This window comes from Sturnira hondurensis, unplaced genomic scaffold (genome assembly GCF_014824575.4).
Source record: "Sturnira hondurensis isolate 20B ecotype Veracruz unplaced genomic scaffold, ASM1482457v3 Scaffold0005220, whole genome shotgun sequence".
NCBI lineage: Eukaryota > Metazoa > Chordata > Mammalia > Chiroptera > Phyllostomidae > Sturnira > Sturnira hondurensis.
In genome coordinates, this window is record NW_028077851.1 from 2,318,553 (window position 1) to 2,334,506 (window position 15,954).

Here is a 15,954-nt window from a genome sequence, read left to right on the forward strand (position 1 = left end):
CAGCCTCCCTCCCCTTTCCACCCCCCACCCTTAGTTATTGTCCATGTGTCTTTTATACTTGTTCATGTGACTCACATGTACTACTCTTATTTTTATATATTACTAAAACAGAAGACATTATGAATTCAAATAAAGTTAATATTAAAAATATATGCAATTAATCTATGATGTTAGTTTAAAATATTAACCCATTTAATTTTAATTAGGACCATCTTGAAAAATCTATCTTAATGGAAATAAAGAACAAACTGATAGTAACCAGAGGGGGAAGGAGAATAATGGGAGAAAGAAGGGGATGGGTCAAGTCAAGGAACATGTATAAAGGACCCACGGACAAAGACAATGGTGAGGGGTGGCGATGATTGAATGTGGCAGGTGGGGATATAGGGCAGGGGAGAGTAATGGAAGAAAATGGGGACAACTATAATTGAATAACATTTTAAAAAATCTACCTTGATGGAAGATTTCTAAACCTGAATTGTAGAGATGGTTGCATACCTCTATTTAAATTTACTAAAACTCATTAAACTATATACTTAAAATGAGTACATTTTACAGAATGCAAATCAGGCTCCTATGAAACTATTTTTTTTCTATTTTTTAAAATTATATACAATATAAGCACTTGTAAGAAAAATCCTTAATTAGAAATATTACCAAAGACCATTTTTTTGCTGTATTGAAGCATAAAAAACTCAGTTTAATTAATAACTAAGGGTGGGGGGTGGAAAGGGGAGGGAGGCGGGGAGCGGGCAGGGTTGGGAATATAAGACAGAAACCTGTACTTGAACAAGAATTAAATAAAAATTATATTTTAAAAAAAGGAAAAAAAATATTTTATTGATTATGCCAAAAAAAAGAATTTTAAAATGTTTCTGGCATTCATAGAAGGTTTGCATGTCTAGGTTTGAAATGGTAAAAGTCTATAAATAAAATCTAAAAACTTCATTCAAGAATGATTAAATGAATACAGCATGAATTTTCCCATGAATACTTAAAAGTTTCTCATTTGTTCTTCAAAATATACCAAAAGAAAAATACACTGATGATTGAATACCTATTGCAAACTGAATTCTAAAGCATGTTTATACACTTTCCTGACCACTCATATTTCAAGTAGAACAGCTTTTTACTCAAGATTAAATGTCAAGAAGACTGGGAAAAACTAAAACATGTACTAAGAAAACACTTGATTTTACCTTGTAGTTTTTATGTAAAGTTTTCATTTTAAAGACAAATCATACACAACCATGCAAGAACCATTTTAGCCAACAAATATTATTGTTTAGTGTGGTAATTTTGGCTATATTTGTACATTAAAAAAGCTGATAATGTTCCAATCTCTGTGAATTACCAAAGATGATCACTCAGTCATGATTTCATGATCATCTGTGAAATAAAGAAATAAATCTTTACAGAAGAACTGAAGATAATCAGTTCAAAAACAAAGCAAAATAAAGACAGGAATTTAAGAAAAACTCAAGCTGGAGCTCAGGCTACTTACAAAAAGAATACAGTGACTTTAAGTAATGAAAATTAAATTCCATTAGTAGATGAATGGATAAAACTACGGGACATTTACATAGTGAAATACTATTTGGCCATAAAAAAGAAAAAGGATTTTACCCTTTGTGACAGTATGGATGGACCTGGAGAACATTATGCTAAGTGAAATAAGGCAGTCAGAGAAAGACAAATATCACATGATTTCACTTACATATGTAAAATCTAATGAACAAACTGAACTAATAAGCAAACTAGAGACAGACTCATAGAGAACGGGATGACAGCCAAGAGTGGGGAGGGGAGGGGTGGGATCAAGGAAAAAAGACTCGTGGACATGGACAACAGTGTGGTGATTGTGGGGTTGGGGAAGGTTAAGAATAATATAAGAAGTGGAAAAGCCAAAGGAATTATATGTATGATCCATGGACATGAACTTAGAGGGGGAATGCTGTAAGGGGTACTGGGTAGAGCAGGATAAAAGGAAGAAAAAAGCATGGGACAATTGTAATAGCATAATCAATAAAACCCTTGATTCATCAATAAAAGGCTGTTACATAAACTATCCCACTTAGTTCTTAAAAGTTAAGCAATTTTCTTACATTACATCGATAATACAATGCTTATACCTCTTTCTAGTGTAAAGGTTTATGGTCCTATAAGAAATTATTCTTTGTATGCTTTCAAACAAAAGCATTACATTTATGAAATGGTTACTGATGGTTAAGAAATACTAAACAAATTAGAAGCTAGTAAGGAAAGATAAAATGTTAAGAAATTAAGAATTGGAAAGGCCTTACGGTTTCTAATCACTGCTTAACCTAAAGGGCGGTTTGTAACAAGAGATGCCCAGTAAGAGCAGTGAGCATATGAGAGGAAATAAGATCCAACAACAATGAGCTGCAGTATCTAAGAAGAGATTAGTCCAATCATTGTCTTGGATAAGACAAAAGACTTCACAAAAATCTAATTTTTTTTCTCAAAGGAAATTTTTTTCCTTTGGTACCTGTTAAAGAAGAAACAACAGACCAGAAATGGAGTCACTTGAGCTAAGTCCCATATCAACAAACCAACAGATGGCGACTTCAGTCTCTCCCAGGAGTGAAATTTTAAACCAATCACCTGAAATTTATCTGATCAACACTAGTGAGGTAATCTGTCAGCTAAGACCCCTGAAGTCCCTGGCCCCTATGGGAAGGTGACCTTTTCTGAAATAATCCTTTTGTTTTTCATTTCCTCCCCAACTTCTGCCTATAGGGATCTTTCATTTTGTACAGCTCCTCTGAACTCCTTGCTGCTTGCTCAGTGGGATGCTGCCCAATTCATAAACTGTTCAATAAAAACAATTACATCTTCAAATTTAATTAGTTGAATTTTTTAACATACCCTGACTTTTATGTCTTAAACACTTTCAAGGTTTTCAGTAATATAAAAAGGTATCTCATTAGTCCCTTCAAAATAGAGTGGTCTTGAAAGGTATTTCAGGAACAATCAGAATTAGGAGTTTATGCTAAAAATAAGAGGAAAGAATAGACTTTCACTATAAATAGCAAAATAAACTTCTATAAATAATACTTTTGAACATCCTTAATGATGTTACGTACAACATTATATATAAAGTGATCTGTAAACTTCCAAGTATAGACCAATTTGGCAAAGACATATAACACTGCAAGAAAGATAAGGTGTGAAAAATAGCAGAATGCAGGTTAAAAATAGACAAGTAAACCATGCATTGGAAATAAACAGTGGACCTACCAACTGTGATTCATCTCTGAGGCTTTTACTCTGGGCAAGTCTGCTGTTTCACTCAAGTCAATATTTTAAATTGGAGGAGAAAAGAAAATTTGCTGGACTTAGATTTTGTTTTTGTTAAGAAATGTAAGAAACTGGTATTTGCAAATAAATCTTATGTGAATGGAAGCTCCATGGAAATTGGAGTTTTACGAATTGTAAACATTTCCCCCTAGCATCCTACCTCTTAAGCCTTAAACATTCAAGTCTTTCAATGATATTAAAAGATATTTCATTGATGTCTTCAAGGCAGAATAAGAAATAAACTTTCTTTCTTTTAGATTTTATCTATTTAGCTTTAAAGAGAGGGGAAGGGAAGGAGAAAGAGAGGGAGAGAAACATCAATGTGTGGTTGCCTCTCAAGCATCTTCCACTGGGGACGTGGCCCACAACCCAGGCATGTGCCCTGACTGGGAATCGAACCAGGAACCCTTTGGTTCACAGGCCCGTGATCAATCCACTGAGCTACATCAGCCAGGGCAAGAAATAAACTTTCAAAAAATAAAAATTCTACATAGGCCCTGGATGGTGTAGCTCAGTGGATTGAGCACGGGCCTGTGAACCAGAGGATTGCAGTTCGATTCCAAATCAGGAATGATTTGGCCTGCAACCCAGGCATGTTAAAGATTTTTGCTTATTTTCTTTCCCTTTCTCCCCTTTTAAGTGACATAAAATAAAAATTGCAATAAAACCCTATCATACTGCTGTCCACACAAGTTCTCTCCAAAGTGTAATAAACTTTTAATGCCAAAAATTAAAAAAAAAGCCGGTTGTTTTGCATCAAAATAACCATATTTAACTGACAGAATTATACCATATTATATAACAAAAGAATAAACTAAGGTTATAGTCAATACTTGATTGCAGTGACCATTTTAAACATTCCATATTAAAGCAAATCTATACTGACAAATCAAAATATTGAGAATTTTTGGTGAATAGCATGGCTATGGAATTTTACTTAAGTTCTAAGTTCTTCAAAAGTAAACAAGTATAAAAATAGACAAAACATATTCTTAACCTTATATGAAGAGAACATAAAGATAGATTAATCCTGTTCTAAAACTTAAAATAAAACATGTCCTGGCTGGTGTGGCTCACTGCACTGAGCATTGGCTTGTGAACCAAAGGGTTGCCAGTTTGATTCCCAGCCAGGGCACATGCCTGGGTTGCAGGCCAGGTCCCCATTACGAGGTATGTGAGAGGCAACCACACATTGATGTTTCTCTCCCTTTCTTTCTCCCTCCCTTCCCCTCTGTTTAAAATAAATAAATACAATCTTAAAAAACACACAAAAATAATTAAATTCATCTAGAGAAGAGTAAGGGTCTTAAATCATGATTCTGCAAGTCATTAACTAGTTAGTTTTTTTAGTGTTTATCCTTTGAGTTTACATAAAGGGAATTAAATTGTATATATGCCTTTTATGTAGCTGTTATGAACAAAGTCAATGAATTATAGAATATTAGTGCTTAGAAGAGAACTTCGAATTCTGTAGATCTTATATGCTTATTCTAAAATAAAAATAAAAATAAAAACAGAGGTTAAGCTCAAGGTTACCCAGGGCTTGAGGCAGAGATGAAACTCAACCCTTTATCAACTCACTGCTCTTTATATTACTGAAATACATCCCTGCAAGATGTATTTCAGCAAGGATTCATACTAATGGTCATGGGGAACACTGCTTTTTTGGCTTTTCTACCATCAATGAATGTGTTATGTTTACTGTGTAATTTGTAGGACACAATGAAACAGGATGGCATGTGGAGTATTGTCTTGATCATTTGTTGCTACCTAAAAAACATTTTCTTTTTCATTGAAAGGATTACAAACATAAGTTAAATACATACTAACAATTGCTACTGGAACATACTAACAATTGCTAATGAAAGTCTGAGCTATGTGTCAGGAAAACAAACAGCCTAAATGTCTCACCTGTCACAGTTATAGATAAAATTGTACTACATTTAAATTGATCTTGAGACCCTCTGAAATGTATATTGGCCAAAGAGCAGTTAAGAAAATTGTATAACTCATGGCAAGAGGAGGAAACCAAGTAAAGCTCCCAAATATAGAAGTAGCACTCATCATTTGCCTCTGATCTGTTCTATTACCTCTAAAACATTAAGAATCTATGAAAAGGGGAAGTTAATATGATTCAAAAATCTCCTGAATAACAAAGCATTTCACAGAAAAATTTCTTCAAAGAGGAGTTCCCACTTACCTTTAACTTACAACAAATTCACACATTCTAGAATTCATGTTTAAGTAAAAACACTAAGCTGATACTGGTAAAGTCCCACACTTTCAGTTCTTACCCTAGTTAATCTCAAAGCAGCATTTGACCCTACTGACCACTTCCTTTTTCCCCTAAACTCTTTGCTGACATCTTAAATGTCCCTTTACATACATACACACATAGGAATTATGTGGGTTGATGAATGTTTTCACTAACCTTATTGTGGTAATCATTTTGCAAATCAAATGTGTATCAAACTATTACCTCAAGCACCTTAAACCTACACAATGTTATCTGTGAATTTTATCTAAATAAAATTGAAAAACCAAATAAACACTGAAATCTTAATATAAAGAAAATAAATGAAGAAAGGAACAAACAAAGATCTTTTTACTGCCTTTGCTTCCCCCAAACCACTCTCAACTGATTCTCTCATACCTCTCTAGTTATGTCTTGTTATTTTCTTCTATACCTGAACTTCTAATCATCCTTCAGTTGTTGGTTTCCAGAGAGCTCATTCCTCACCTCAGCTCCCTTAATTCACTAAAAAACATTTATTGAGCACCCACTATAGGAATTCTTGTGAATAACTGAGATATCACTGAACGAAACAGATGAAAATCCCTACTGTGTTCAAGCATATATAACATAAAGAATAGTCAGATGAAAACATTAAAAATAATAATACATAAGTAAATTATGTAGTGTGTTAAAAGGATTTAAGTATTGCAGAAAATAAATAATATAGAGTAAGAAGAATCTATAACTCTCCTTAGACCACCAAATTGATATAACTATGATTTTAACAATTACCTATATTTTAACTATTCCCAAATTTCTATCAACCATATATCTATTATGAGCAGCAATACTTTAAAGACCTTCTCCTTTAATATTCTCCACCCATCACAATTTATAATGCCTGACACTCAACTCAATACTTGTCTTCTACTATAACCTGTTTCTCTTATCTTGATAATGGCACTACCATCCACTGATTCAGCCAAGTCAGATACCTTTTATTTAATATCTCCTTTTCACTTAGTCTCTAGATCTTACTTGTCAACAAGTCTTATTTATCTATATAAATATCTCCAATATTCTTCCATCCTCACTGCTGCTTCTCTAATTAATTACAAACTCAATAAATAGCAGTGGAGAGGATCAATTCTATCTATAGTCAGATGTCTGGACTTAATCCTGGCTCCACCACTTAACTTGCCATTTGGTTTTGAACTTAACCTCTGTAAGTGCTAGTTTTCCTACCCTTAAAAAAAGGCAACCCTTCTGTAGTTATTTTATTGAGTGTGGCTGGAGGTATTAACATCAGAATCACCAACAGTAGATACAGCATGATTCGTTTCTAAAATACTCTCATGTGGTTTTCCTTTCTCTAGCCTTACTCTTCTCTAATCTTTCCCAGCACTGTAGACCAAGTAATATTTAAAATTCACAGATCTAAACACGGTGACCCTAAATAGTTCTCCATTGCCTTCAGCATTAAGTCCAAAGTCCTTAGCATGACAAAGAATTTTTAATTTTTCTCCATCTTCATCTTTCCTTTTAAAAACTTAAACTATTAAAAGCATCATTATTACACAAAAGTTAGCTTGGAGCTGAACTTTTCTGAGAATGATCTTCAGAATATAAAGTTCAGATTTCTTTTTTTAATTTCAAAAAGTATCAGTTGAAGATTTTTAAGTTATCACAAGGTTGTCTTTTTTCCCAACAAGTATGTATTTCATTTTTATGGTCAAGATGTTAAGTGGCATTTAATTTTTCACTGTGATATGATATAACGCAAAATAAGCATTTTGAGAACCTTTGCAGCAATAGAAGGCAAACAAATGATTTAAATTATTTCTTCAGGTTTTTGTCACATTTCATCTTCCTATGAAACAAACATAAAATACCACTGATTGACATCATGGATTGCTATGTGTGTGTTTGTGTGTATTTTTGTATGTGCCTCTACCTGTCCAATTTAAATTTTTACATGAAATAGAAAGAAAACATGAAATAATGTTATATTCAAAGTGATATCCAACAAGAATTACTTAAAAAACATTGACAAGAGTTTACCTGTCCAACCAGGCAAGAAGACTCTTAGCTGCTCCAATCAGATCCACAACTGAAGTCAGAAAATCATTTGGCAATTTTCGACTGGTTCTCCCATCATAGTGGCCACTCCTTCTCCTCCCTGTTATAAAATTTTGCAGATTTTTGGCAGATGCATTCAGCTTGTGAGAAAGGGTTTTTAGATTTTCTGTTTCCAAGCCATAATTCTGAATTGTAAAAAAGAGAGAACAATATACTTAAAGTCAATATTTCATTCATTCACTAAAATATTTACTAAGTACTTTAGTATGTACAGGCAATGGAACTAGTCTTAAAAGTCACAAATTAATTAGGGTGGGGTTCTTGGTCTACCATAACACACAGTCAAATGAGGATTTGTGGAAATGTCAGATAAATTGCAATATAATGTGTTAAGTATTAATATGAACATGGAAAGATGAGGGCATTATATCTTAAAATTATATCACCTAAGACAGAAAGATTATAGGGATTCATAAGTTTTTTTAACCCAAACCTAAGTTCATTTATTTGTGAAATTCATTATTGTCAACAATTATTTTTAAGTATCCATTAGCATGTGCATAGTCATGACTGCAGGTACTAGGAAAAATTCTGCTTCCTCAAACAACCCAACAAAAAAAGAAGCAAGAAATAGACTGTAATATACCTTTTTCCATGTCCTCTCCATAATGACTCACAGAGTTTCTTTTATAATACGGTACCAGGAAATATTCTGCTTCCTCAGGCAAACCAATACACTTTCTCCTTTTTATAATACAAATTATTAAATTAAATTTATTTTTATTTTTGTCCTGGTTGCATTAGTTCACAGTCAAATGTGAAATACATCTAAGGTAACCATATTGACTTTTTAGTATATGTATTTGTTTTCTTTTTTCCATAGTATTGCTTTTAAATTTCTAATAATGTTTATTATTTTACCCAAAATATTTTGTCTACCATTGTTTCAGAAAAGGGTTATAAGAATAAATGCAAATAAGCTTTTCTATCATATTCATTAGCAAAATATTATAGGATTCCTTCAAGCAAACTTCAGAAAAAGATTTTTTAAGTTATAATTAAATTTTAAAACATCTAATTATGAGTTGTAAAACACCTCTAAGAAAGGATGATTAACCCGATCAAAGGATGACCTTGGTCAAACTATTCAGCAATATATACATTACTGTCCTGTGTAAAATTAAAAGTATTATCACTTCACAGAAATTGTAAGACCCAAAGAATATTAAATAGCCTCTCAGGCCCAAACAAATGCTAACTGTGATTTACCCTCCTTTTACAGTTGATGACACTGAGGCACAGGAGGTTTTTTTGTTTGCTTAAAGAGCTCAGAGCTTAGAGCCCAGTTCAGAATGGGACAAGTCACTAGGCTGCCTGGTGACAACAAAGGAAGCAAAATGGAAGATAAAATACTGAGGGAGTGAAAAGGGAGGCAAATAACACATGAATTTAGCTATATTAATTAACAACCACTTGGTGTCTAGTTTACATATAATTTAGGTTAATGCTTTTCCATAGTAATTTTTAAAAAAAGAGCACTTGGAGGAGATTAAAGAACTAGAGAGGGTGTAGATGCCTAATTATTAAATACCCTATTATATTAATTAATGTTAATAATTAATTAACATTAATTTAATGTTACCACTAAAGATTTAATAGTGATAAAAGTCTAATTGTTCTTGCTGAGAATTTATTTTTTATTAAAAGAACACTCTTTTTTGGAGCCATGGGTTTGTTTTTTAAATCATAGTATATTAAATTTTCACTGCTTAAATTGCAATATTCTTCCCACAAGTTAAAACGTTAGGCTTATGCAAATAAAACTACATTCTACTCAGATTCTATTGCATCTGAGCATGGATTATCTGTGAAACCTTTGAGAGATTTTATTTTCTGCAGTTTGTCAGTATATTAAGAAGGAAATCCTTTTATAAATTTATAAAAGATTCTAATGATAAGACAGAACAATTTGTAGTTACATTAAGTAGATGTAAATATGACCTCTGTCCATAAAAAGTCCAGCCATTATTAATACAACGAGAATGATTTGCCTGACATTGATATAACCTGGCAGTCAAGGAAAGTGGACTGGAATGTGCATGCACGAACAATGACAACTTCACTGTACTAGTCAGTGAGGGCGGTAGGCATCATTGAGCGAGCATGTGACTACAGAACAATTTGTAGTTTTATCAATTAAATGTAGTATATCTCAAGCTTGTAAAAATATTTTCAGAAGTTTTTTCTTGTGTTAAAGTATTTCCCCTGAAGTATAACAGTGTTTGTATTTTTCATTTTTGTCCATTAATGAATTTAATGAGGAAATATTTATTTTTATTTTTTATTTAATTATTGTTCAAGTACAGTTTTCTTTCTTTTACTCCCATCCCAGCCCACCCCCTCAGTGCTCCCCACCTCCCTCCCATTTCCACCCCCCTTAGTTGTTGTCCATGTGTCCTTTATACTTGTTCCTGTGAATACTTCCCCTTTTCCCCTGAAATTCCCTCTCCTCTTCCCTCTGGTCACTGTCCCCCTGTTCTCTATTCCAGTGTCCTTGGTTATATTTTGCTTGCTTGTTTATTTTGTTGTTTAGGTTCCTGTTAAAGGTGAGATCATGTGGTATTTGTCTTTCACCACCTGGCTTATTTCACTCAGCACAATGCTTTCAAGTTCTATCCATGCTGTTGCAAAGGGTAGTAGCTCCTTCTTTCTTTCTGCTGCATAGAATTCCATTATGTAAATGTAACATAGTTTTTGGATCCACTCATTTACTGATGGGCACCTAGGTTGCTTCCAGAACTTGGCTATTGTAAAATTGTGCTGCTATGAACACTGGGGTGCATAGGTTCTTTTGGACTGGTGTTTCAGGGTTCTTAGGATATATTCCTAACAGTGGAATTGCTGGGTCAAAAGGCAGATTCATTTTTAGTTTTCTGAGAAAATTCCATATTGTGTTCCATAATGGTTGTACCAGTCTGCAATCCCAACAGTGAACTAGGGTCCCCTTTCCCCACAACCTCTCCAACATTTGCTGTTTGTTGTTTTGTTTATGATGGCCATTCTGACTGGTATCTCACTGTGATTTTAATTTACATCTCTCTGGGAAATGTTTATTTATAATCAAATAATAATTTCTTAGAGAAGCTCAAATTATAATTGGTTATTAGAGGGGAATCTAATCAATCAACGAAGTAATTGTTTCTCCCTGTAGCCATAGCCTCCATAAAAGATTCATTTTTGATAGATTATATATATCTATCTATGTAAGCATCTCAAATATTTTATTAGAAAGTATAAAATAATTTTATAATAATAATAATACAAGTTTTCTTATAAATAAAAATCTGAAGGCAAACTAGAAAATACTTTGAAGCATTTTGAATTAAAAATAACACTAAAACTATTTTTTTAATATATATTTATTTATTTATCTTTAGAGGGGAAGGGAAGGAGAGAGGAAGGAAACATCAATGTATGGTTGCTTCTCGTGCATCCCCTGCAGGGAACTGGCCCCTGCAGGAAACTGGCCTGCAACCCAGGCATGTGCCCTGACTGGGAATCGAACAGCGATCGTCTGGTTCGCAGGCCCGTGCTCAATCCACTGAGCTACACCAGCCAGGGCTTAAAACTATTTTTAATATAACTCAAGAATTAGGAAATAGAAAAATCCCCTGGACAAAACCTTGAAGGGTACCCTGAGAAGCCTTCCAAACTTGGGAACCTACTGAAAAACATCCTATATGGATTAGAGGTAGAAAATGAAGAAGACAGGAATATGGAGGCAAGAAGAGACAAAAGATATGTAGTAGGACTTCCAGCCAAGATGGAGGTGTAGGTAGACATAGGGTGCCTCCTCCCACAACCATAATAAGGACAATAACAATTCAGAAACAAAATAACAACCAGAACTGACAGAAAACTGAACTGTATGGAAGCCGGACAACCAAGGAGTTAAAATAGACACATTCATCCAGACCAGTAGGCTCGGTGGAGTTGGGCAGCCAAGGGGAGAGGGGTTGTAGTACAAAAAGCAGTGGCACCAGGTGCACAAGGCACCCTGGCATGTAAGATGGCAGCAGGTGGACCCTGGGCACACAGGTGGCAGCTGCCAGACCCCGGGCACAGGGTGGCAACGGGCAGACCCAGCGAGGCAGCAATTATGAAGCAAGGCACTGCATGCAAGGTGGCTGACTGACCGGGTGGTCCCACATTTGCCCACAGATAAACCAAGCGAAACTGGGCAGTGAGACAGACTGTGCAACCCAAGGTCCCAGTGCGGGGAAATAAAGCCTCAAAACACCAATTGAAACCACCTGTGGGGGTTGAGGCATGGGGAGAGACTCCCAGCCTCACAGGAGAGTTCGTTGGAGAGAACCAAAGGGTCCTAGAATGTACACAAGCCCACCCACACAGGAATCAGCACCAGAAGGGCCCAGTTTGCTTGTGGGAAGCGGTAGAAGGAACTGAAATCTGATAGAGAGCTGAGCAAGCACCACTGTCCCCTCTTTGACCCTGTCCCCACATACAGGGTCATAACCCAGCGATTTGGGTTGCCCTGTTCTGGTGAACACCTAAGACTCTGCCCCTCATACATAATAGGTGTGACAACACACACACACACACACACACACACACACACACACACACACACACAAATGGCCCAGACGCAAGAACAGATCAAAGTTCCAAAGCAAATACAACTAAGCGATGAACTGATAGCCAACCTATCAGATGCACAGTTCAAAGCACTGGTGATCAGGATGCTCACAGAATTGGTTAACTTTGGTTGCAAATTAGATGAAAAAATGAAGGCTATGGTAAGTGAAATGAAGGACGAAGGAAAATGCACAGGGAACCAATAGTGATGGGAAGGAAACTGGGACTCAAATCAATGGAGTGGACCAGAAGGAAGAAAGAAATAACTAAATAGAAAAGAAGGAAGAAACAAGAATTCAAAAAAATGAGGAGAGGCTTAGGAACCTCCGGGATATCTTTAAACATTCCAATATCCGAATTATACGGGTACCAGAATGGGAAGAGGAGGAGCAACAAATGGAAAACTTATTGGAACAAATAATAAAGGAGAACTTCCCCAGTCTGGAAAGAAAATAGACTTCCAGGAAGTCCAGAAAGCCCAGAGAGTCCCAAAGAAGTTGGACCCAAGAAGGAACCCACCAAGGCACATCATGATTACATTAGCCAAGATTAAAATGAAGGAGAGAATCCTAGAAGCAGCAAGAGATAAGGAGAGAGTTACCTACAAAGGAGTTCCCATCAGACTGTTAGCTGATTTCTCAAAAGAGATCTTGCAGGAAAGAAGGGGCTGGAAAGAAGTATTCCAAGTCATGAAAAGCAAGAACCTACATCCAAGGTTGTCTATCCAGCAAAGCTTTCATTTAGAATGGAAGGGCAGATAAAGAGCTTCTCAGATAAGGTCAAGTTAAAGAAGTTCATTATCACCAGGCCCTTATTTCATGAAATGTTAAAGGGACTGATCTAAGAAAAAGAAGATAAAAAGCATGTATAGTAAAATGACAGCAAACTCACAGTTATTAACAACCACACCTAAAACAAAAACAAAAACAACCTAAGCAAACAACTAGAACAGGAACAGAACCACAGAAATGGAGATCACATGGAGGGTTAGCAATAGGGAAGTGGAAAGGGGAGAGAGGGGGAAAAGGTACAGAAAATAAGTAGCATAGATGGTAGGTAGAAAATACACAGGGGGAGGGTAAGAGTAGTATGGGAAATATAGAAGCCAAAGAACTTATGACACATGGACATGAACTAAAGTTGGGGAATGTGGGTGGGAGGGGCATGCAGGGCGGAGAAGTGTGAAGGGGGGGAAATAGGACAACTGTAATAGCATAACCAATAAAATATATTAAAAATCCCCCCCACAATCTCACAGATAGAACAGAATGCAGGTTACTGGAGGGGGATGGAGAGGGTTGCACACGAGTGAGGGGAGGAGACTAGACTTTTGGTGAGCACACAGGAGGAGAATTTTTTTAAAAGATATGTAGTAGAAAATAGAGAGGGAAATTCTTAAAACTCACCCTAGTTTACAAATTTAATTAAGTTGATAATTCAAAAGCATTTTTTAAATTCAAGAAGAGTTATAAAAGTGGGTTACAATCTAATCTACATATAAAGGCTTTTTTGTGGTGCTATTTTAAGAAAAGGGATGAATTAAGTGATCTCTTGAGTTAATTTTGTCATCACAATTCTCAGTTGTAAGTACCTCAAAATAAGTTACTGTCAACACAAGTATCTTCTTATTTCTTTCATGAAAGGTGATGGTTTGTTGTGACTCGCTAAGTCACCAGTAAATCACATTCCCTTTCCTACCATGTAAAGAAGCGTTAAGTAAATGAAGCAACCCTCTGTATTTGGCCAGAGGTATGTACGACCTGAACTCTGTAAAAATGTAGGTTTATTCATTACAGGCTGGCTTTTCACTGGACATGCATGGGAAAACTAAGCATTACTGTTCTTATAGAAAGGACTATATCAAGAAAACAAAAGCTTGGACATACAATGTACTCAGCTATTTTCCTTGTGTTATGTTATCTATTTGTTCAAATACTGGGCCAATAACATGTCTGCCAGGAATCAGTTTTAACTCTAGACTAATTCAACATAACCTGTGTAATATTAAGGAACTGGTGCTAAGTTCATACTGTTCTTCTCTTTCAATTATATGCATGCAAAAACACACAAAAGAAATAAAGGAACACACTTAATATTTTAGAAAATCGAGGTGGCTATATCTTCACTAGTGGCAAATTCTCATTAAACACATAACTAAAAACCTCAATATTGGTACTACATATTTTATAATGTCAATGCTATTTTATTCAGAGCTCTTCATTTGAACATAGCATATAGCAGGAGTTTAGGTTTTATAATACATTGCTTTATAAATGAATAAGTTCTAAAAGGATTGCTCTAAGAAACTTCCCCCCCTTTAAAAAATTATTTAATTATTGTTCAAGTACAGTTTTTTGTCTCTAAGGAAGTTTTTTTTAAGAAACAACTTGGATAAATGAACCAAGCAATTATGGTGCAAAGAAACAAATCCTAGCAATTGCAGACATCAAAATTTTCCTGCAAATGCCTATTATATGAAAAGTACATGAAGAATGAAATGAAAACAGTTTTTATCTTGTCATAAATGACTCATTATAGTCCCCAATAAAAAGTGTATTGTCAGAACAGAAATTAAAGGCTATACATTAAACTCTCTATACTTTATTTATGCTTTACTCTTTCAGTTAGTATACTGTGCTCACTTTTTAAGCATATTAAATAATAGCATAACAGCTTGAAAGAGTTGCTAAACCTCCAAATCATGAACATTTCTTTCTAGAATAACAGAATATAAACAATATAGTTGGTACTTAATAAATGTATATTTGAATGCATGAACAAGTTACTAAATAGAGCTTTTGTTTTCATCAGCTCTCATATATTTATTCCCCAGCAGGAATAACTTTAAGACACAGCAGATGAAAATATTACAAAGCTTAAAATAAAGAAAGGAATTTGATAATTACTCTGTGTCTTCCTTATACTAAGAACAGAATCTTCAGAGTCAGAGGCTGTGTAAGCAAGAGAAAAAGTAATAGTTCTCTGGAGAAAGGCAGAGAAATTTATGCAATAACATAACATTAATTTAATATCCTCTATGTGCTAAGCACTGGACAGGAAGTGTACTGGAGGACCAAACAATCTAAGCAAAGACTTCATATGTGTTATGAAGTATAAGTTACCTTTCTTCCCATCACCTCCTACTCTCTACTAGCCAAATCAAAATTCTCATTTCCCTCTGAACACACTATACTCTTCCACAACTGTCTTTACATATGACATTTCTTCTGCCTAAATAAATTCTCCCCAACTTTTTTGTTTGGTGAACATCTATTCATCTTGAAAGTCCCAATGCAAACAAACCCCACCTACACTCTCTGAATCCCTCAGTAGTGTTCATCATTTCCTTATGCACTCTCCTGGGATTGTCTTTAAATCAAATTATCCTTTTTCTGGTGTTCAAAATTCAAGAATGTTTTATTATTTCTCCAAGTAAATGAAGTGACATTTTACAGCTTCTTTTATTGTTGACACTATTACATATGTGGAGCGTTGGGAGAACTGGACAAAAGCACATAAAGAGATTAGCCAAAGAATATATATGCCTAGCCCTTGGGCACAGGCAGTGGTGTGGTGAAGGCCATGGGAGGAGGGTGGAAATGGGAAAAGGTGGGTGGAATCTATATTATCTTTTAATGACCATTGTCTCCTTTATTAGACTG

At 35.0% G+C, this 15,954-nt stretch overlaps 1 protein-coding gene across 4 annotated transcripts in view; it reads right to left on the bottom strand.

Moving 5' to 3' along the window:
• Nucleotides 1–15,954, bottom strand: part of CNKSR2 (connector enhancer of kinase suppressor of Ras 2) — a 301,559-nt gene that overhangs the window by 229,561 nt on the left and 56,044 nt on the right. For all 4 annotated transcript variants that reach the window (XM_037046241.1, XM_037046240.1, XM_037046238.1 and 1 more), the window contains exon 3: nt 7,619–7,821. In XM_037046241.1, coding sequence (XP_036902136.1) covers nt 7,619–7,821 — 203 coding nt within the window. The remainder of the gene's footprint in view (nt 1–7,618; nt 7,822–15,954) is intronic.